Below are 22010 nucleotides of genomic sequence, written 5' to 3'. Positions count from 1 at the left end.
TGCTATCAACTATTAAAATGTAAATTTGTTTTTTGGGATTTGTATTTTGATCACTTTATTTTGATTTTGATTATCTTAAATAAAAGTAAATGTTAAAACTAGCGGACGCCCGTGATTTCGCCCGCGTGGAAATCAGTTTTTCAAAAATTCCGCGGGAACCATGGATTTGAACCGGGATGAAAAGTAGCCAGTGTTAATCCAGAGTAAAATCTATTTCCATTAAAAATTTTAGCTAAATCGCTTCAGTAGTAGTGGTGTTAAAGAGTAACAAACATTCATACAAACTTTCGCTATAACTTTAACTTTATAATGATTTTAACTTTATAATATTAGCAGGTCTGTAATTTTTCCATTTGAGTTCTATAATTTTATTAAGTACCTAATTATTTCAAATATTTTAAGATGTTGTTGGGAAAAAGCTTTCCGCAAAATTGATTTTGATGAAAAGTTTACTTTTTTTGTGATTTTTTAAAAAAACTTTGTAAAAGTTTACTTTTATTTTTGATTTTTTAAAATAACTTTGTAATAGTTTAGTTGTTCCCAGTTTATAAAAAAATGTATTTTTTTTATTATAAAATGGGAACCAGACCCTATCCTACCGAAGTACATGTTGAACCCTAATGTTACTTATTTTTTTTTTACCCCCAAGCCCGTCTATGTTTGGCGTTCGTGACACCGGCTCGAGTCTGGCTTATTGTTAAAGCAAACCGACAGACGGACGGACTGATAACCACTTGCGCATATTCATACGATACTATGTAAACAATGCACGGATATTTTATACTTTCGGTTTAGTGATTATAGACCCTAATGCTTTGGCTTAGAGTCTAGTTAAACCGAAAATGTTGCATTCTAACAACGCGTGTTAAGATTTACACCACTGGGATTATAGACCTTAGTGCTTTGGATTAGATTCTAGTTTAGCAGAATGGTGTATCTTTTAAGAACTTGTGTATTTTTAATTTTAGACCGTATCAGCGATTATAGTCTCTAGTGCTATGGATTAGAGTTTAGTTTGTGTTTGTTGCATAATTTCTACCTTGTAACTGGTTTCTAGGGATTTAGACTATTGTCTAACTTTGTAATTTTTAGTAAAAGGATCGCGAAGAAATCTTATAGAAACATCATTTTCTTTTATGTATACCTACCTACTCACTGAAAACTCTTATGTTTGGTATATTTGTAGCATGTTGATGCATAATCTATACTTGCTTATAATAAATCTGCAGAGAGGTCAAATAACTATCAGGGGGTGATTAGTGATCGATACTGATTTTAAAAATGCAATCAGTAAAATTTTTGTCTGTCTGTCTGTGTGTCTGTCTGTCTGACTGTCTGTATGTTCGTTATAGAAATGAAAACTACTCGACGGATTTTAACGACTTTTAGCGTGATGAAAAGTATACTATAACCTGCCCAGGAGTACGAAGAATAAATTGTACCAAGTTTTACAATTATTCTTCGTACTCCTGGGCAGGTTATAGTATATTTTTCAGCACGCTACGATCAATAGGAGCAGAGCAGTGAAGGGAAATGTTTATAAAATAATTGTCCACCTACATCAGGTATCTACATAACATTACCAATATTGCTCTATCCCCTCCAACTAACGGGCACAACGTACTCCAGTTGTCAGGAATAGAACCTGAGATCTCTTGATCTTGAATCCAGCCTCCTTATCCGTGGAACTATTGTAGCTTTATGGCTTAATCGCATGTCATTAAATACCCATCAAATACGCTGAAGAAACTTAACCCTCCTTCGGGTAAAATTTTGGTTTTATAAAAGTCCCGGCACTTATCTTAAGTCAATCAGGTAACATTCAACACCCCGGCGTTATCTCTCCGTTTGTTTAGAGCAGGGTTTCTCAAACTTTCGGCTCCACGGATCCCTGTTAAAATTTACAAGTGACAGTGAACCCCTTACTAACTAATGGACCCCCCCCCCCCTCTCCCTCAAAATATACATCTAACTGTTGAAGAAAATAAAAAGGTAGCACATAAAGTACCAAAAGAAATGTCTTTGTAATATTAATGTGATTGGTGTGCTTGTTTCTTGTCGCAAATGGATTAAATGTTAGGAGTAATATTGGACAATTTAAACCTTAATTCTGACTTGATATCAGTTACGTAAATCTTGTCACGAACCCCCTGCCGTCGAATGGCGAACTCCGGAGTTCGGCGTAACCCACTTTGAGAAACCTTGGTTTAGAGCCGTCGGCCGGGGCGCTAGCACAAACACTGGACCCCACGGATGCAGAACTGGTTTGCCCGTGGGGATGGCGAAATTTGTTGTTTCTGTATAAAAACTTAAGTTTAACTTTGTTAATTCCACTGCAGGTATAGTATAAGCGTAACTTCGAGTCCACTTTGAGGCGTATGGGTTTACTAAAACATATCCCAGTGGTTTACATACAAGCAAGAACTTGGCTGCAATTATGCTTCATCAACATTATTATCAACCCATATTCGACTCGCTGCTGAGCTCGAGTCTCCTCTCAGATTAACCTAACCCCTCTGGGGTTAGGTTAATCTACCATGCTGGCCCAATGCGGATTGGCAGACTTTACACACGCAGAGAATCAAGAAAATTCTCTAGTACGCAGGTTTCCTCTCAAAATTTGAGACACGTAATATTTAATTTCTTAAAATCACGCTTGATAGTAGACAATTATGTAGCCTATGGAGAAACGCGCTTATCTTTAGCTTGGCAAGGTCATTGATGACACTCCCATGATGGACTGCGCGGGTGTGAATTCGTCCGCGCGGTGCAGAGGGAAGGACTGCGCGGGTATAAAGTCAGGCGCGCGGGGGCATCGAGAGTGTTACGAACGAACTTGCCTTGCTATACAAGAAGTCATGTTGCAACTCCAAATAAGACTAGAAGTGTGACGCATACTTTACCTACCTGCCAACATATAACTGTAAACGTACCAAAACTACAGAATCATATTATAAATACAACCAAGTAGATACATTAGGTGTTGTTTTTTCTATTTAAGCGTACCTGTCCTCTCCGCGCAACAATGGCAATCAACGAGCATTAATTAAAAAGGCGAATCACTATAATTTTCGAGTTACAAAAATTGTTAAGCCACATTAAAATACAATGGCAGACTTTCGCATGGGAATCTAGCTGTTTCCCAGACAATACTACGTAGTCGACGATAAAAACCGTATGTCTCAACCGCCGGTGCTCAACAAGAAACCTCAAAACAATTTTATATAACCCGCATGTGATGAAAACGTTCACCCGCCTCATGGGATCTGGAGTATCGTTCCACTGAGTTCACTGAATCGATTACCTAGTCGTATCTACTGGAACAGGGTCCCTAGCCTAGGGAAGAACAAGTTAATAATATGAAGAGTTGTACGCTATACCGTCTTTACCATAAGAGCAAGGGGCCTGTGCCCAGGTCCCCCATTCTCATGGGGCCCCGAAGGAACTTTAAGGATACTAATAGAAGATTTTGCTCAACAGAAATCCCAAAAGAACCCGATATTCGTAACCAAAACAAGCAGCATTCTAAGCACAATGTTACATAATATATCATACTGTAATTGATTACCTGTTATGAGAAATGGTCATGGTTAGTAAAAATAAGATTTGTTATAATAATTCGCTGTTTTTACTTTCTAAAAGGGCCCCAAATTCTCGTGTAACCAAGGGTCCGGCCTAGTTTAAGACGGCGGTGGTTGAACGTATCTATAGTCTGACTGGAAAAAAGCCTGGATTGACGGCACCACAAATATTTTTAGCAGTCTACGCTCCTTACGCTTGTGAAGATAGAACAGTGAAATATCTCTCCGCAATGTACGCAAGCATCACATTCTACAATGAATCCGTTTACCTGAGGCATAAGATTTACGCCTCTTGTTCCTTTAAATAACTTGTTCTAATTTTTATTTTTTGATTAATCATCTGCTATTGAATTCATTTTTTTTTTTTGTTAATAGTATTTGTAATATAAACTGTTGTATGCCAGAAATGGCTGAATACATTAGAATGTATGTGTTCTCAGCAAAATAAATAAATGAAATAAACCAGCAACCATTCCAGATCGAAATACAGCGATGACACTTTTCAGACGATTTCTGTCAGGAGCAGCATTCTACATTCTGCGTTACTAATACTATTATCTATTATTATAACATTAAAGTCCTGTGTACTGTGATTTTAAACCTAAAAACTTATGGCTATAACATATTAAGTTACCCGGTAACTAAGCAAACAATCTGTTAGTATAGTATATAATTAAATGTACCATTGACGTTATATTCTTTTATAACGACATGGTTTAATTAAGTTACCAATGTAATTAACTTTCATGTAAGTTTTATGTTAGTTACATAAAACTAACATAAAACTTACATGAAAGTTGGGAGCACGTTAAAACTATATGATCGCAATCATGCCGTCCAGTATCCAGATGCAAGCAAATCCAATCAGGAGGTATCTATAAAGTTTACAACTACAATATTCTAGGTGATTAACTAATAAATGCACTAAGGTACTCAAACGTACGATCTAATAAATGTTACAGGGCTAAAAAAGGCTCAATCTACGCCTTTTTGCTGAAACCTTGCCAGAATTTCGTTGTAAACTAACAACACTTCGCTTGTTTAGTTGGACAGGCTTCAAGTTTAATATACATTTGTTAGCTCCTATTAATTATAATCCTATAATTACAAAAAGTAGCTTCGCTTGATTAAGACAATATCACAGGATATGTGAGCAAAGAAACTCTGTCAGAGACAGATTTTAGGGCTTTCTGATTATAATCTACATCCGGATGACATAAAATAATTGCCAAAATGTTTTGTGTTACTCCTACTCGTACTGTAAGATTGTTATACACTTCGCGTCATGCAAGTGAGTTTGCTATAAAGACAGTTTTCCGAATATTCAAGAAATTATTTAGAAACGTATATTTAAATTAGAAAAAAAAACTGTTCTCGAGAAATACAAATAAATAGTTTCTACCCGGTTAGAAAATCTTCATCAACCCAAGCGAAACCGTGGGCAAGAGTTTGTGAATTGTTTGTGAATGTAACTAAATACTCGTCAATGGATCCTATTTTCCCTAAAAAGGCAAAGTATCGAGAAAAATTGTTACACAGTTGAGCAAGCTTGCGGCGTGTGGTCCAAATATCTTGCTCTTATATAGAATTTTATTGCTTATAAAAATCTATGGTTTTTTTTAATAGTACATCGATTTGCACTTTAATATGTCAGTGCACTTTTGGTAGACTATAAATTCTACTGATTTTATTAATTAAAATGTTAAGTGACAATGTACCTCTAGTCTAACACTATGTCATCATTATCAATCAATATTCGCTCACTGCTGAGCTTGAGTCTCCTCTCAGAATGAGAGGGGTTAGGCCAATAGTCTGCCACGCTGGCCCAACGCGGATTGGCGTACTTTGGCAGATTACAGTAGGTATGCAATATACCTACTGTAATCTGCCAAAGTGCGTATGTTACGCGCTCACTGAATGAATTTTATTAACCTCCTTCCGTAATAGAACCTATAATATTACAGCTATAATAAAGCTGGGAATGGATTTTAGCGTATTATAAAGATCATATTTATTTTAGATACATGTGCAAACGAATTTGATACTTTTAGTGCTTTAATCGGCGTTAGTCTGCCAATCTGCATTGGGCCAGCGTGGTGGACTATTGGTTTAACCCCTCTCATTCTGAGAGGAGACTCGAGCTTAGCAGTGAACCGAATATGGGTTGATAATAATGATGAGTGCTTTTATCTCTTCTTTTTCTATCCTATTCGAATAGTGTCCCGTGAAAATAAATTTAGTAAATAAATAAAAATGTAAATTTTAGGAAGACGTTATTTGATTTATTAATGAAAGAGTTGTACTATAGTGTTAATTATTACTTGAGTGAAAAATTAAAATAGAGACATTAACCATTTATATTGACATTTAAATTAACATTAATTAAATCGAACTTAGTTTTATTTTTATTATTTGTAAGATTTGTTAACTTTTGCACGCCAACTATGGCAGGATATGTGTTTAAATATAATATAAAAGACCTATGTAAATGTTCCATATTTTGGCGAAATAAAATTGATTGATTGATTGAAAAAGTATTTAATATGTTAATTTAATCAATCCACCATGTGCTTAGTTAGCTAATACGTTTCATTCAAAGTAAAAACAATTAAAATGTTATCCTACACGCAGTCTCTCGACACATAGAATCTTCATTCACAACAATACTCTGCCGTCAGTCTAGATTGATGCAAAACATAATTTGCTCTGCACTTAGTTAAGAGCGCTCGTGTGGATTCATCAAACAAATAAGGCTCAAAACTGTTGAAACAACGGTAAATTCGTATGCTAAATATTAAGTGAGATATTGGTGCTTCTTAGTTGAGATTTATATGTGACACAGACCTCTAATAGGGCTGTCGTTGGAGGCAAAAAGAACTACAATAATAATAAGTTAATTATATATTTAAATTAAATATTCGACCGTATGATATTTTAACGTGTTGTTATCCTTGTCTGAAGAATAGTAAATTGCAATTTGTTTTGCAGTAGTTGGATTATTCAGATGGCGTAAAAAATCTAAACTTTCAATGAAGTAGTGAACTTTAGGACCTTTTTAACTGACTTTAAAAAAGGAGGACTTTAAAACTTAGTTTGGATCGTGCCGCGTTGCAAGAACCAGCTCATGACTAAGGGCCGTAGTAGTAGTAGTAATAGTAGTAGTAGAGGGTATGGGCTCGAAACTAGTCGGTGATGTGATAGATGTTTGTTACATCATAACTTCGTAATTTATTAACCAATTTTGATAATTCTTTGTTTGTTTAAAAGAATATACTTTCAGATTGGTACAATTTCATTTTCATGAAAATCTGTTCAGTACATTTGTGTTAAATTCAAAATAACTGAAAAACGTTTTTATTATCAGACTTTCTTGTTTCACATATTTCATATTATTATAAATTTATTTCTTGTTGGTGTTGTTAAAAAGCTTGAAAAATAATTTGTGGACCTAAAATCTACATGTAGATACTGTTTCCACTTACAACGATGAAAATCTAAAACTAAGTAATAAAGCCAAAAAAAAACAATGTTTTGTCCGGATACGGTACGCATATCCGAACAATTCCGATCAACGATTTCATGCCATAGATTAGTCGTTATAGAAAACAGTTTTTGTCGATACTAGTAAATTGTTAAGCGCAATGTGCAAGCGGGCATATGGGCCCGATGTTGGTGCAAAAAATGTGGGCCCTTGTTGATCCACTATTGTTGATCTACGATTAAAAAAAATAAAAAAAATATTTTGTTTTTTTCATCAAAAAGTTATATAAGTATTTAATTTACGACCTTGTGTGTAACTGCACTACTATGTGACACCTACTTTGCAAACTATCCTTAAAATAATTCATTGAATTTTGAATGGATCTATACTAATATTATAAAGCTGAAGAGTTTGTTTATTTGAACGCGCTAATCTCAGGAACTTCTGGTCCGATTTAAAAAATTCTTTCAGTGTTAGATAGCCCATTTATCAAGAAAGGCTATAGGCTATATATTATCCCCATACTCCTACGGGAATGGGAACCATGCGGGTGAAAACACGCAGCGTCAGCTAGTTTTACTTAAATTCAAAAACTAAAATTGCATTCATCATCTTCCTGTCCATAAACTCGTATTAAATTAAGTGTGGTAAATAGAAAATGCCTTGCTTTGCCAGTCAATTAATTTAGTTAATACATACTGTGTAGGAGTTTGTTTGTCTGTTCCCGATTTTCTCTAACACCAGATAATCTATTTGGATAAATCAATAACTTTCAGGTAAGGTTTGTTTTATTAACTTAATCTTATTTACATAAGAGAAGATAATTTCCTCATATTCATGACTCACGTAGAAGAATAAATATTATATCGGCTTTTAATGCTAAAGATAATGAAGAAAACATTCCTTTTTCGGATGTATATTTTGTGTAAAGAGCGTTAAGGGTATTTGTTTGTTCCGTGCAACTTAACGATGGTTCAGCCGATACGAAAACCATTTACCAAATAGCAAGAAACTGTTTATTTATGAACCCATTCACATAAACTAAAGTAGAAAATAAAGTACAGTTAACAAATATATTTATTTAACTACAACCAGTTGAACTAATGATTTTATTTAGGTAAATAATATCTTAATTAACTAATGAGGTGGTATAAAAAATAAACTATTGTTTGCAGTTTATACTTAATAGTTTTTAACATCAAGATTATAATTAGTTCTATCACTTGTTTAATTAATAATTACTTAACGAAACTGTTGTTGGTTAAATAAAAAATATATAGAACTAAAGCCATACTCGAGGAGTATTGTTTACCAACAAACAAATTATAAATGAGGGTAGGTATAAATTACTAGTCATTTCACACCTAATAATAGTTATAATCAACTTGTTTTTAAATTAATGAAAATAAATTTGATTAATAAGCTTAAAACAATTAAATATACTTACTTAATATATTTTGAATATAAGTAATATTTTATAAAACAGCAACACATAATTTAGAATGAAAACGTTATGAAATGACATGCGTTTTCTACCCTCATTTATAATTTGTTTGTTATTAGACAGTACTCCTCGAATACGGCATTAGTTTAACTATGTAAGGTTTTAAAACATATACCTTGTAATACCTACTTATTATAATATTGACTTGATTCATGAGATAATTTCATTTCATGGTGTTCTCCTACAAAACAACCTTAATGAACGCTTCACTCTGACACCGGAAAATCTAGTAAATGTTTTTTTTTTCGATGGCGTTACCGATTTTTTTGATTTTTCACAAAATAATAGCAAATATATATTAGTCATTATATCTATGTGAGGAACTTTGTCAAAATGATGCCTGCTTCTATTCCACCAGTCTTCAGTAAGCCTATAGGAAGAATCAGAATCAGAATCGTTTATTTGCAAGAAACATTAAAATTAGTTATACAAAGATGTTCTTATGTATTAGGTAACAATGTTCCACCACTAAAAGGTATATAAATGTTTAATTAATAAAATTATAATATACATATAGGTTAAAATTAAATGACATTAAGTTTAAAAGGAATATAATTACAACTATTTTTTTTAAGTATCAGCATAGTACTCTTCTATGGAGTAGTAACATTTGTGTATTAGAAACTTTTTAAGTTTTTCTTTAAGTGTAGGTTTGCTGATGCTTGTGTCTGCTATGTGTTGTGGTTGTTATTTAAAATTAAGGAGCCATGTGTAAGATATTTTTGTTAAGTTGCAGGCAACCCTGAGCATCTCAGCGATTCGCCGCAGCGGACAATTGGCCGTTAATTGTGATTGTTTTAAAAGTGGAACGGCGGCCATGTTTGTACAACATGACACATGCGATCCGATACAGCGTAACCGAACCAATACTATGATTGATTAAATTGATTTTGTAGTCATCTCACTGTACCTAATGATAAATCGGAAGCAATCACTAGATACTACGTAAAGTGCACATGTAGAAGTAGCAGTTTTATGGTTTGAAAAGTATACATGCTTACTTTAAATGATAAATATATGGGTCATAGATAAAAATACTTAAAACAAACGCAAAATCTGCACGGACAAAGGGCGACGACTAGAAAAAAATCTCCGAAACAACATTTTTAGATCAAAACGTAAAGAAAATTCAGAAGCAACGCAGATGTCAACAAGAATTCAAAATAAATGCTCGTAAAAATATAGCTCAAGAAAATATAGGTAAAACAGATAGTCTAAAAAGACGTAGGGACGTTTTTGGTTCTGTGTGTGTTACCTACTTACGGCCAGTTTCTTCATCGCAAGTAACAGTCAAAGTAACGTCATAAATCAAAAGTGATGGTCTTATTTACTGAAAAATAAAGTCTTCTTTATTACTTATTTTACTGTTACTTTAGCTTTACATGAAGAAACTGGCTGTTAGTAACCACTTGCAAAGATAAACATGAAAAGCTTTAATTAAAAATCATCATCGACGGAAGATTTTTTGAGCTTTCGTAAGTAATAACATGCAAATATAAGGAACTGTATAATCAAAGACAGTTCGATGTTCTTATAACCCTCTTCAAAAGGCAAACAAGTATTCGCCGAATCCAAAAACAGAAATAAAAGTAAAGCTTTTTCGGAAAAGAAACTGTGGCCACACGACGATCAAAAATTTCCATCAGATAATGCGCTTGTGGCCGGTCGCATGAATAAAAAATGCATTACCATCTCTCAAACGACTACATATGAATCCCAAAACGCGACTTTCCCCCAAAAAAGACTTATAACACCCAAAATGACCCTAAAAGGATAAAATTATGTGACACCGCGATCAATATTCAAAATGTTCCACCACAGACCCGACGACAGAAATCGTGTGGAGATGGAGGGAATACTAATTCCAAGTATTTGTATTCACCTATGTGGTCTTAGACGAACGTCGTGCAAACTATGCATATCAGTATGTTGCCAGACACATCTGATATTACGGAAGCTCCCGATTTTTGCAAGCGAATGTTCCCTAATATAAATTTACATGTTTCTTCTATTTATTTTCAATAGTTTGTGTGAATTAAAATGTGCATAAGTAATTAATATAGCTTCTTGACCATTGCTATTCGTTATTCGCTAAAATTCGTATAAGGCTCGACTGTTTTTGTACATATAGGTTCATCAAAAAATAAAACAGGGCAACTCCAGATTTGGCATTTTTGCGGATTGTTTTCAATAGAGTGACACGCCATCTGTTGATAAATTCTGTCTACATAGAAGATTTTCTAGGTTGTAGCAGGACAAAATATATCGAGCAATTACCATTCTAGAAATATCATTCTAATGTACACAAAATGTCAAAAAAAACAATCTAGCCGTTTGGAGGAGTTAAGGTAAGAAAGACCGCGACACGAGACTTTTAGATACTTATACCCACTCGTAGTGATAATGTGTCTCAGCTAAATGAAATGCTATCTCAAAATAGTGCTATCCGGTTTGATAACATTATGGACAACATTTTTACGACTTGTCAATGTTTTAGAGGCTAGATTAGCACCGATTTTGTTTTTTTAGGCTGCACAACGACTTTTAATCGGATTAAGATAATAATAATCCATCTCATCTTTTACACATATTCATATATTGACTTTGTTCAATTATTACCTACTTTGTTCGTAACCAAACGAATTTCAAACAGTCAAAATCGAGTCGAAGTTCTGTTCAAGTTACTCGAATAACTATTAATGAAATCGAATGATATAAATCATCCTGAGGAATAGAAAAATAACATTTAGACGATTATTTGAAATAAAATTAATTGATAAAATATACTTTGACACAAACTAATTTCCGAATTAAGCTTATACGGATTCGCGTAGATCCGGAACCATATTGACATGTCTAAAAATTACATTAATAAACATTTATCGTAATCTAGTGGCCAAAGCAATTTTCCCGAGTTATAATTTGTTTTTCTCCATACGTTAAATTACCGAAATTATCAATGACAATAATAGTAATTTAATCTCCACTGATGAATATTTTCACTCTTTACTTGGGGAGGCTAAATGCGATTTATTCCCGTCTCCAGACTTTCTGGCAAACAAACCTGGCAACACTAGACCCTCCACATGCGTGTGTCGTTGTATACTTATACGTTATCTTGAAAATCTAGTGCTTTCAATGTCCTTGCTCATACATTATAAATTTATAATATAACCCTTTGCGAGGCGTAGTGAATGCTGATTACTGTTATAACATAAAAATAGCCTGAGGAGGTTTATAAATACCTTAATGTTTACTTCTGGGTATCTATGGGTTATTGTTTTGTCTTAATCAGACCTTTAGGTGGTTCAAATGAGTGTTTACGAATTCTGAGAATGAAAATCGACTCTCATTGTCTGTCTTATCGTGTGGTATTGTTTAAATTACTTTTGTAAGCTGATACTTACAGGTTATATCAAGAAGGATGAGCAAAACTAACGTGAGTTTGTTTTGTTTTGTTTAATATTCTCAGTTTTAAGACTGGTCGGGCATTTGATCACTCCTTAGTTTGAATTCTGGAATAAGTACAAGTAGATGGCTAGGTATCTCACATCTTGTTATTTGTAGATATTTACTATTATATTTCATTATATAGGTATTTCACTATGTTGAATACATCCATCACGCCTCATACCCGTAAGTGTAAGCAGAGACCAAGTCTATATTAGTTATGTTAGTTATCTTTTAACAGTTAGTTTAGTCTCTTTAGGTTTAGTTATCCTCTCTACGTGCCCAAAATATATACCTTTCTCATCTACTGTACTAATAGTCACTACTTTAGTCAATTCGTTTGGCAGCGTAAAGCGTGGCATTAGTAGGTATCGGAATGAGGTCTCTATATTTACTTCCCTTCTATAATCACTAGCTAAGTATTATAATTACGCTACCTAATTTCTAGTAGCAAACTTGTTAGAAAAATTATCTTTTACCCTTTATATTAATCAATCTATTTACCTATATGTATATTGTAAAGTAGTTAAAATAATTCAGATTAATCGGTGTAGCTAGAAGCCAAAGTGTTTATATTGGTAAGTAGGTAATTTCCGCGCCGTAAACCAAAATTTGACGGTAGATAGATGTAGCAAACTTGACTGGAATTAATTCCACGGTAAAAGTCTTCAAAAGTGCAATAATTTTTTTACGTGCGTGTGCAATTTCAACTGCCTCTTGCATTGTTATAATAAGATCAGATATTAGTTATGGATCATATATTATAGTTTGATACTTTCAAACATAAAAACGGACAGCACTCGCGGCATTTACTGTTAAGGTAACCTAGGTTGGTCTAGACTTTTATTATCTATTTAATGGGGCTTGGATGCAAATTGAAATGTACAATTTTTTTTATTAAAGAAATGCATTGGTATACATAAAACTTAATAATTTAACTGCAATATTGTGTGGACTGGCCATGCAAATCCGCGCGATATACTTCTATCTTATTTATAGTTCTAAACGTACAATTAAAACACGACAAACAAGCTACAATTAAATATAATGTAAAAAAGCGATGCCACTTCACTCCAGTTTTTAAAACGACGAGTTACACAAGTTCTTTAGAACTGTGAGAACCAAGTTTACGCGACTAAATTGATGGGACGGTCGAAAGGCGGAAAGCTCCGTACGTTACCCGCCTACTTTATTTGGCCGGGTTATACTTGCGGCCGCGCTTTCATAAGCTCGAACAACTCTTCAAAATTACATACAAGCGCCATGGACACTTACCTTCGGCTCCTTGGATTGTGGCCGCTAAGGTGGTCAGCAGGACGATGGAGAGCAAGTTAATCCCATAATCCGGTATAAAGTTTCTCGACCACATCTTGTAGCACAACATTCACACATGGATCACACACATTTGTTTTACTCCTTTTATGTCGTTTAAACACAAAATAATAATCACTTCACGGAACTAAATGTAAGAACTGACACTTCATTTTGTTTTTGAACTGTTGTTACGTCGAATACACATGCGTATTGGTCATTTTAGCGGTAAAACACGTTCAAATAAACGCAACGTAAAGCCCGGTAGAAACACGCGCAGCCGCGTCCTGCTCGCATCTGACGGCTTTGTTCGTAAATACACAGCGTACGGTAAATCAAAATGGCGGCCCTTGCTATGGTGTGCGTAAGCGCAGGCTGTAACAATAGATATTTTGGCATCCGGGCCCGAACAGTGACTGTATTCATTAGATTTTATTGCGATGTATGTAAATATAGCTGATTTATTTCATAAATTTGAGCGGATTTCGTTAAAAAACCGTGAGAACGCATTCACGCACACATACAAAGATACGCGAAGGAATGTTGATTCAATGGAGAAATCAAGCAATTCAACACCACTCGGCGCTGGCGACCAATCGAGAGCTTTTGAACTTAGCGGTTTCGCATCCACGACACAGATGGCTCTGCACGTTGTAATGCGAAATTATAGGGGTGGGTTCGAAGGGGAAATATTGTTATCTAGTCCGTTGAACTTTTAACAATAATAATTTTGAACTTGTAACGTATGTAACGGGATACAATAGCTAATTTAGAATATTGCATATCATTAGTTACATTCAGAAAACGGTTACCTATTTTTGGTTTGATCAATAATTACGTTGCTATAACTTTTGTTTAGGTTTCATCAAGCTTAAGTCTGCAAATACTTTTAAATAATAACAAAAATGGCGATGTGTTATCAAAAACATCCCTTTGAAATTGAATCAGAGGACAGACTAACGACTATAAATTCAAAAATATTTGAGATTAAAAAGAAAATTCAACTATCAGGTTTGTAGCTTTCCCTTTTAGAAAACTGAATTCAGCACAAATTAAATTTCTGCTTAAAAATTGTTGCGAGTACCTACTATCTAGCTTATTTTAACACAATACGCACAGTTAATGCAAGTACAAACAAACACAAACTATTGATAGAAACAGATAGGCAATGTATTCGCTAATTCGGTGCCTGCATACCTGAGAATTTTCTTAGGTATGCAGGCACTATTCTCTACGTATGTGAAATCTGCCAATCCGCATTAGGCCAGAGCAGTGGAATATTAGCCTAACCCCTCTCATTCTGAGAGGAGACACATGCTCAACAGTGATCCGAATATGGGTTGTTAATGATGGACTATTTCTAGAGGGTCAAAGAAAATCCCACTACGAAGAAAACGAAGCAGAGAAAAAACAGAACAGTGACCTCATAGATACACTCAAGAAGGAGATTCGTCTGAGGCAGTATGAACTGGCACAAGCCAGAGAAGTGTTAGCTGACGAAGAAGCCCAGGTCAAGAAGTATTTGAACGATGTCTGCCCCATTGGTAACAAAAGTGCCGATAAGGTAACGTTTGGACCCATCTTTGAAGTTTATTTTAATAATACAATAAAAAAATTCATGAAAAAATTGAACCGACTTTAAAATCAGAAACTAAACTAAAAAGCGTAAAATAACATAGTACGTGCTACCTTCTGATCATATTGAAGGCGGTGCCAACACAATGATGCATTAACTCAAGCCGTTAATCATAAAGTTTTACGATTTTCAGGCAGTTCTTTCCCGTGGTTCTTTCAGAAACAGCTTTAATTAATAAAGCTGGCTTGGCACCGCCTTCAAAGTGATCAGAAGGTAGCACGTACTCGTACGTACACTAAAAAAAACATACGCGTTGAATTGAGAACCTCCTCCTTATTTTAAAGTCGGTTAAAAAGAGTGCGAAATCTAGACATACCTTGTTTTTTATTCTTTACAAGTTTGCCCTTGACTACAATCTCACCTGATGGTAAGTGATGATACAATCTAAGATGGAAACGGGCCTAATCTAAGATGGAAAAGATGAAAATCCACACCCCTTTTGGTTTCATTTTTTCTTTTCGATTTTCGCAGGTCAGAATTTAAGATAGCAATATTGGCTTTATAGAAAAAAAGCTTTTTGAAAAACTCTAATTTCACACAGTGAATGTGTTAAAGGCAACAGCTACTTTTATAATACAGATAAAATTATTTCCTAAAAGCTAATAATTACTCAACATAACGTGTTTCAGTTAATACACAATCTAGATTTAAAAGTTATAGAACAGAGGAAAATTCTAGACTTGCTGAAATATGAAAAGGGTAGTAAGAAAAAGAAGTTACGCGAGCTGGAAGTTGAGTACGAGAAGCTGCTAATAGAAAGCACGAAAAGCGATTTGGTCAAGTCTAAAAGCAGTACGCGGGCTAGAAAGGTTGGTTTTTAAAGATGAATCAATGACTCAAAGATTGATTATTATCAATGATTATCATCTTTAAAATCATTGAACAATTCATGATTTTAAAGATGATAACCACACAGTGTGATATTACTGTCACACTAATATTATAATTTAAAAAAAAAAGCTATTAGTCGAAACTCAATTTTTACTAAATCTTCAATTTGTCGACTTTCTATTTATGATAGCTAATGACTTTTACAGAATGTGTCCCATCTAGAAAATGAAATTCACAAAGTTCTCATTCAATGGACTGAAGCAGAATTGGTTAAGAAAAAATATTTTTCTATCAGGTAAATATTAACAATACATAATGAACATGAAAAAAAAATCTCAATCGGTCTAGACGTCCAGGAATCTAAGAACAAATAAAAAATACCTATTTCGACGAATTGAGAAGCTTCTTATTTTTAGAAGCCGAATATATTTTATATAAAACATGGTATTTACTAATACAAATTGTTTCAGTCACTTTATTTCGTTTGTTTTTTTCAGGCAAGCTCTTGTCGAAGATTCAGTTAAGTTTGAAAGTTCTCTTTGCCGCATTGAAGAGTTATTGGAGAAACAAAAGGAAGAAATTCAAAAACTAGAGGTTTTATATTTTTTACCAACTTATATTTATAGGTCGTTTCATGTAGGATGGTGCGAGTGACAGTTCGTTTCACTCTTGAAAGTTTGCCGCTTTTTTTGTTTTTTTTTTTGGCTCACGATAATAGTACGTATTATGACAGGCGACTGACACCGTACCGTAACCGTACCCGTGATCACTAAAAAACACTTTAGAGCTTAAAGTTTCTGATAATTTCAAAAATACGATCCACGTACGTTTCAGGCTCAAAGGCACAGGGCTCAGACTAATTAGATAAAGACCTGCCTCGCAAGACATTATTTTTCTGTCAAAGTATATGATCAACGATCTTATGCGATTATAAACACTGTCTCTATATTATCGATGTTTCATAATTTACAATCTTGTCCGTCGGTTAAAAACCTCCGTAAAAATACCTTTTTGTGTAGCTAAATGGCGTAAAAAACAAACAAAACTGCTAGTTTAGTATAAGATATGTATGAAATCTAAGCTCGTTTTCCTTAGAAAATTTTGTTCGTGAATTTGGGTGCCATACTAGTCCTCATGTATTTAGTCTAAGGCACAGGGTAACGCTTTGTAGGGGATGCTTCTCAGTTATACTTATACCTACATAATCACACTTATACAATGACTTTGTAAAGGCGAAAGTTTGTCTGAAAATACCTAATTTACGCCGAAGTACCTAAATTGAACCAAATGAAAATAGATTTTACCCTGAACACAGGCAAAATTTTTCGAATTTCGATATTGTATAGCCTCTTATCATAGCTCCAAGAAATTCCCCTCTGTCAGGTAGTGCGCGAGGAAGCTGCAGAGATGAGAATCCGCGCGACAGCGGCGACGGCAGCGGAGGCGGCGCGTGCTCACGACGCCGAGCACGGTCGCGCAGCAGAAAGAGCCTACTTTGCGCAGCGCTTCGAGGAAAGGAAGCGGGAATTGGAGAAATTGGAGAAGAGAATTTTTCCACCACCTGGTGAATTATAATCTCTAGGGAAGACAGGGAATGGTTGACCAATTTTATATTTAACTCATTTATATGATTGCACGGAATCGGAGGCAGAGGTCATATCCATTTTAAGAAATTAAATATCACGTGTCTTAAATGGTGAAGGAAAACATCGTGAGGAAACCTGCATACCAGAGAATTTTCTTAATTTTCGGCGTGTGTAAAGTCTGCCAATCCGCATTGGGCTAGCGTGGTGGACTATTGGCCTTACCCCTCTCATTCTGAGAGGAGACTCGAGCTCAGCAGTGAGACGAATATGAGTTGATAACGACGATATGATTCCACGATTTCCTGATGCCAATCAATAAAACTACTGAAATTGTTTGAACATTATTCCAAAAATGTATTACTACACTATGGCCGATGGCGCGCTTAAGGGTTCATTTGCACGAGCAGCACGTTGCCAACGGTAACCGGCAACTGCCACCGACGACTGCATTCAACTGTCGTTTGACTGCCGTCGACTGCAGTTGGCGACTGCCGCTGAAACGTCGCCTAATGCAGTCGTCATTGCAGTTGCTGCTCGTGTAAATGAACCCTAACGTGGTATTCAAGGCACGGAACTGTAACATTACCAACTTCCCATCGCTAAGAATTTTCACTCAAAATTTCTTTGAAGGAAGGCAAAGCCGCCTTATTATACCTACCTATTGTCATAACCCGACCCAAGTTTCAAAGTCAGGGCGTGATCTGAAGCCATATAAGCTAACGTGGCAACTGTCTTAAGCTATCCGGAAGTATATCTTAGGACAGTGAAACCTTGTTCATCAGTTTTCTAAATCCCTGCAGTAAGGCCGGTGCGTCAGGAGTCGGCAAGGTCAACTGAAGCGGAGACAGTCGCAGAGGATCAGTCCGCCGCCGCACAGATGGAGGACATCTTCCAAAGGTTTATGAAACTTACAGGTACGGAGTAACTAACTTGTCAAAATCGATTTAACCATCACACTCTAGTAATCATGATTTTGGAATGATCAAAATAACCATAAGGTAAACCTACTTTTAATCCTAAACCTTTTCTTGTATCCATGGTACTACTAACTAGATAAGTATACCATTTGAGGTTCGTGGCGCTTTCATTTATTGGAGCCCCAGAAAAATCGTCCCCCAGGTTTGATTACTTCTCAGCTCCTGACCTTGCGGGGCCCCTTCGAGTCAGAGGCTCTGGCATTTTGCCAGCCCGGCCACCCGATAATTAAGGGTAAGCCACCTCACTAAGCTTCTCTCTGAGCATTTCTTATTATTATATTAGGAATGCTAGAAAGATACTCATAGCTATAGGATTCCATTTCCAATTCCAGGAGTAACAGACCCAGAAGAAGTATTCGACAGGTTCAGGTCCCAGCGCGAGACGTGCAAGCGGCTAAGCTACCTGCAGCAGACCACAGAAGAAGAGAAACTGCAGTTGGAGCAAACGCAGACTACGTTGATGGCAGAGCTGGACGGATACAAATTCGCTTCTGTTAGGGATAAGGACGAGTAAACATTTCATTTATAAGTAGAACGAGACAAAAAATGGATTGACGTTAGGCAATTGACAAATATCATTTAGACAGGGAAGTTCATGATCACCATAGCTCTCTCTTATAACCCACAATAGGATCAGGAATCAGGACCTCCTCACAACCGCAGGATTGTTTCGTTATTGAAGACCCCTGGTCTTCCTATGTGAGGATATATAAGAGAGTGAATTTGGAGCTTAGGTTAATTGCTTCCCCAAAATATATTGGGATATAATTTGTTGCTGATAATGAACACGCTATTTCAAAGCGGATTGGCTTACTTACTAGGTAAAAACTGATAATGTTTGCAACGACTATTAAATGATAATAACAACAATAACAACGCTATCAGAGATACGGACAACTTCCCAAGGCTTTTGCTAAAATTTTTTTAGAAGAAATAAAAGCTCACCAAATCCTACGAAAGGACTAGGACTCCAACTTATGATTTAATAACGCGAATCCAAACCTGTTCCAATACATCTTCCTCTTCCATTGTCATACTGTTTGATTTGGGCTGTCAAACTTGAGCTTAAATTGTATTCTACACAAAACATATTTTCCTGTGCAGTTTTAGATACTAGGACGATTACTAGCTAAGTAAAAATTACCACATTAAATATTTCAGGGGACAAGACGAAATAGTAGAATTGAAGGCAGAAATAGAGAAAGAAGAAGTAAAATATAAGGAGTTATTGAAGAAGTATGAGGACCTTGAATCATTCCTTTTAGAGATCAAGAGATTAGTTTATGAGTTGTGTAAAATGTTGGACGTGATAGGAGAGCCTGCCATGCCGGAGTGGACGGCTGAAGCACGTGACATTGGAGAAACTATCGCAGTGTTGGCAGCGAGGTATGGCGCTGCGAGGATTCGATGTGTCGAGCTGGCGCCCAAACAGAAGGACTACGCTATCATCGCTTCTAATGTAAACTTCTTTATTAACCTTCTTTTATACTCAGGGTAATATTAGAGCTGACTTCGTGACTTCTTCTGTGGAAGTGTTAATCGTATGGTACGAGTATTTCGTAGAGCTACCAGCGGCTGACCATCGTAAATGCGCGTGTAAGTAGTTTGTCATTGTTTTGTTTCGGAGTTAGGTAAATCTGTTAAATCTCCTAATATATTAATTGAAAGCACATCATTTCAACCGTAATTTTGTTCAAACTTGTGACGAATATTATACTTAGTACTTAGGTGCCTATTAACCCATATCAATGGGTTAATGTCATGTTTTAAAGACACCTTAGCAAATAATGCAATGTTTTATAACTTTCATAACCTACCATAAAAATTTCATGTTGAAATAGGCTTATGGTGATCAATGATTTTAATCCAAATAGTATTTTTCTGTAGACGACCAGTGGAGCACCGTCCGTGACTGGAGTGAGCGCCCGAAGTCCCAGCACTCTGAAGGAGTCAGAGAAGGCCCTGCCGACGTATAAAGAACTCGTTACTAAAGAACCTATTAAAGCTCCACGTAAGTATCATCCTAAAGGAAGCTACACGAAGGTTTCATCCTAAACGAAACTACACGGAGGTTTCATCCTAAACGAAACTACACGGAGGTTTCATCCTAAACGAAGCTACAAGAAGATTTCATCCTAAACGAAGCTACACGAAGGTTTCATCCTAAACGAAGCTACACGGAGGTATCATCCTAAACGAAACTACACGGAGGTTTTATCCTAAACGAAGCTATACGAAGGTTTCATTCTAAACGAAGCTACACGGAGGTATCATCCTAAACGAAACTACACGGAGGTTTCATCCTAAACGAAGCTACAAGAAGGTTTCATCCTAAACAAAGCTAACACGGAGGTATCATCCTAAACGAAACTACACGGAGGTTTCATCTATCATCAATCAAATAATGAAGCAAGCTTAAAGCTATCTAATAACAGATCAGTAGGCAGGGCATGCACGCTTGAAAAAATGCTTTCAAAATTAAGCCTCATGCGCCAATAATTTGAATAGTTTTTATTCGGATTTTTAAAAATTTTCGAATTTTTCTTTCATTAAGATTAATAAGAAGAAGGCCCAATTTAAAAATATTTTCCTGTAAAAAAATGTGTCAAATTGAAGTGTATATTAAAAACTTGTAGACTTATAAAGGTTTGCAAATTAGTATAAAACTTGTGTCTACTCTTTGCAGTTACAAAGTTGCTAATAAAAATGTATGGGAGGTGCTGAATTTTCGATACAAGAAAACATTTTTAAAGTGTGCATATTCCAACTTTTTTCTGTTTTAGATAAGATTAAGTGGTGTATCTACCATTTGCGGTTTTGTCCATTAATTACGGGACGCCCTATATTTCCTTTAAAATATTTTCCGTTACAGCATCTGATGAAGAGGAAGACATTCCATCCCGGTGCTACCTGAAGCGACAAGCGCAGCTGATCGTTGATACTAAATGCAGGAGGAAAGGGTTCCGGGCTCCTTATCCCAGGAAGTGAAAACAATAATATTGGCCCCAATATGTCCCTATCCGCAGACCAATTACAAAATAAACAAGTTTTCAAGCCTAGTATTTTTATTGCAACATTACGGCTGGTATCTTTTATTTTTGTGACATGAGAAGATCTAGTACCTAATACTTGACTGAGTTTTAATTATTATAATCATGCACTTACCTACCTACTACAATTACCTAAAGACTGAGATAGCATGCTAAGTAAGACGTAGGCTTAAAGTAAGCGATGTAGATAAAGATATAAATAAGATAAACTTTATAGATAAGCTTGTTGGTCCAGTAGTTCGAATCCTGGAACGGTCTATGAAATACTAAACTTTTCTTTCTTCCAAGAAATTTTCAGTGTTGAGTTTCAGAGAGTGCGACCACGTTATGACGTCATTAACATTAACATCATAAAAGAGTTAAAAATCATCCGCCATTCATGCTGGCCACTCCATCCAATACAATAAGTCCACGAGCCCGCAGCGCTATCGGCAGGCCATCCGATAAAACTGATCGTGTGTTGGTCGTAATGTGCATGACATCATACAGACTTGTTGGATGGTAAGTGGCTAGCATTATCGTGTTCAAAACCTATGATTCAAAACAGAAAGTAGACATAAATTGCTACATCAAAGGTATCAAATGCAGAACCCCCAAGATGTA

At 35.6% G+C, this 22010-nt stretch overlaps 2 protein-coding genes across 3 annotated transcripts in view; one reads left to right on the top strand and one right to left on the bottom strand.

Annotated features, from left to right (window-relative positions):
• Positions 1-13617, bottom strand: part of LOC112052049 (neurogenic locus Notch protein) — a 186571-nt gene extending 172954 nt beyond the window's left edge. For both annotated transcript variants that reach the window (XM_052881333.1, XM_052881334.1), the window contains exon 1: positions 13292-13617. In XM_052881333.1, coding sequence (XP_052737293.1) covers positions 13292-13400 — 109 coding nt within the window. In that variant the 5' untranslated portion in view covers positions 13401-13617. The remainder of the gene's footprint in view (positions 1-13291) is intronic.
• A 185-nt stretch (positions 13618-13802) lies between these two features.
• LOC112052041 (myosin-11) lies at positions 13803-21685 on the top strand. Its single transcript, XM_052881335.1, has 11 exons — positions 13803-14338; positions 14692-14891; positions 15593-15772; positions 16001-16089; positions 16292-16388; positions 17178-17358; positions 18181-18294; positions 18690-18867; positions 19519-19816; positions 20245-20368; positions 21230-21685. The coding sequence occupies exons 1-11, from the start codon at positions 14233-14235 to the stop codon at positions 21343-21345; spliced, it is 1683 nt and encodes a 560-aa protein (XP_052737295.1). The 5' UTR covers positions 13803-14232; the 3' UTR covers positions 21346-21685.
• The last annotated feature ends 325 nt before the right edge of the window (positions 21686-22010 follow it).

This window comes from Bicyclus anynana, chromosome 4 (assembly GCF_947172395.1).
Source record: "Bicyclus anynana chromosome 4, ilBicAnyn1.1, whole genome shotgun sequence".
Lineage (NCBI taxonomy): Eukaryota > Metazoa > Arthropoda > Insecta > Lepidoptera > Nymphalidae > Bicyclus > Bicyclus anynana.
This window is presented reverse-complemented; position numbering and strand designations above follow the sequence as displayed.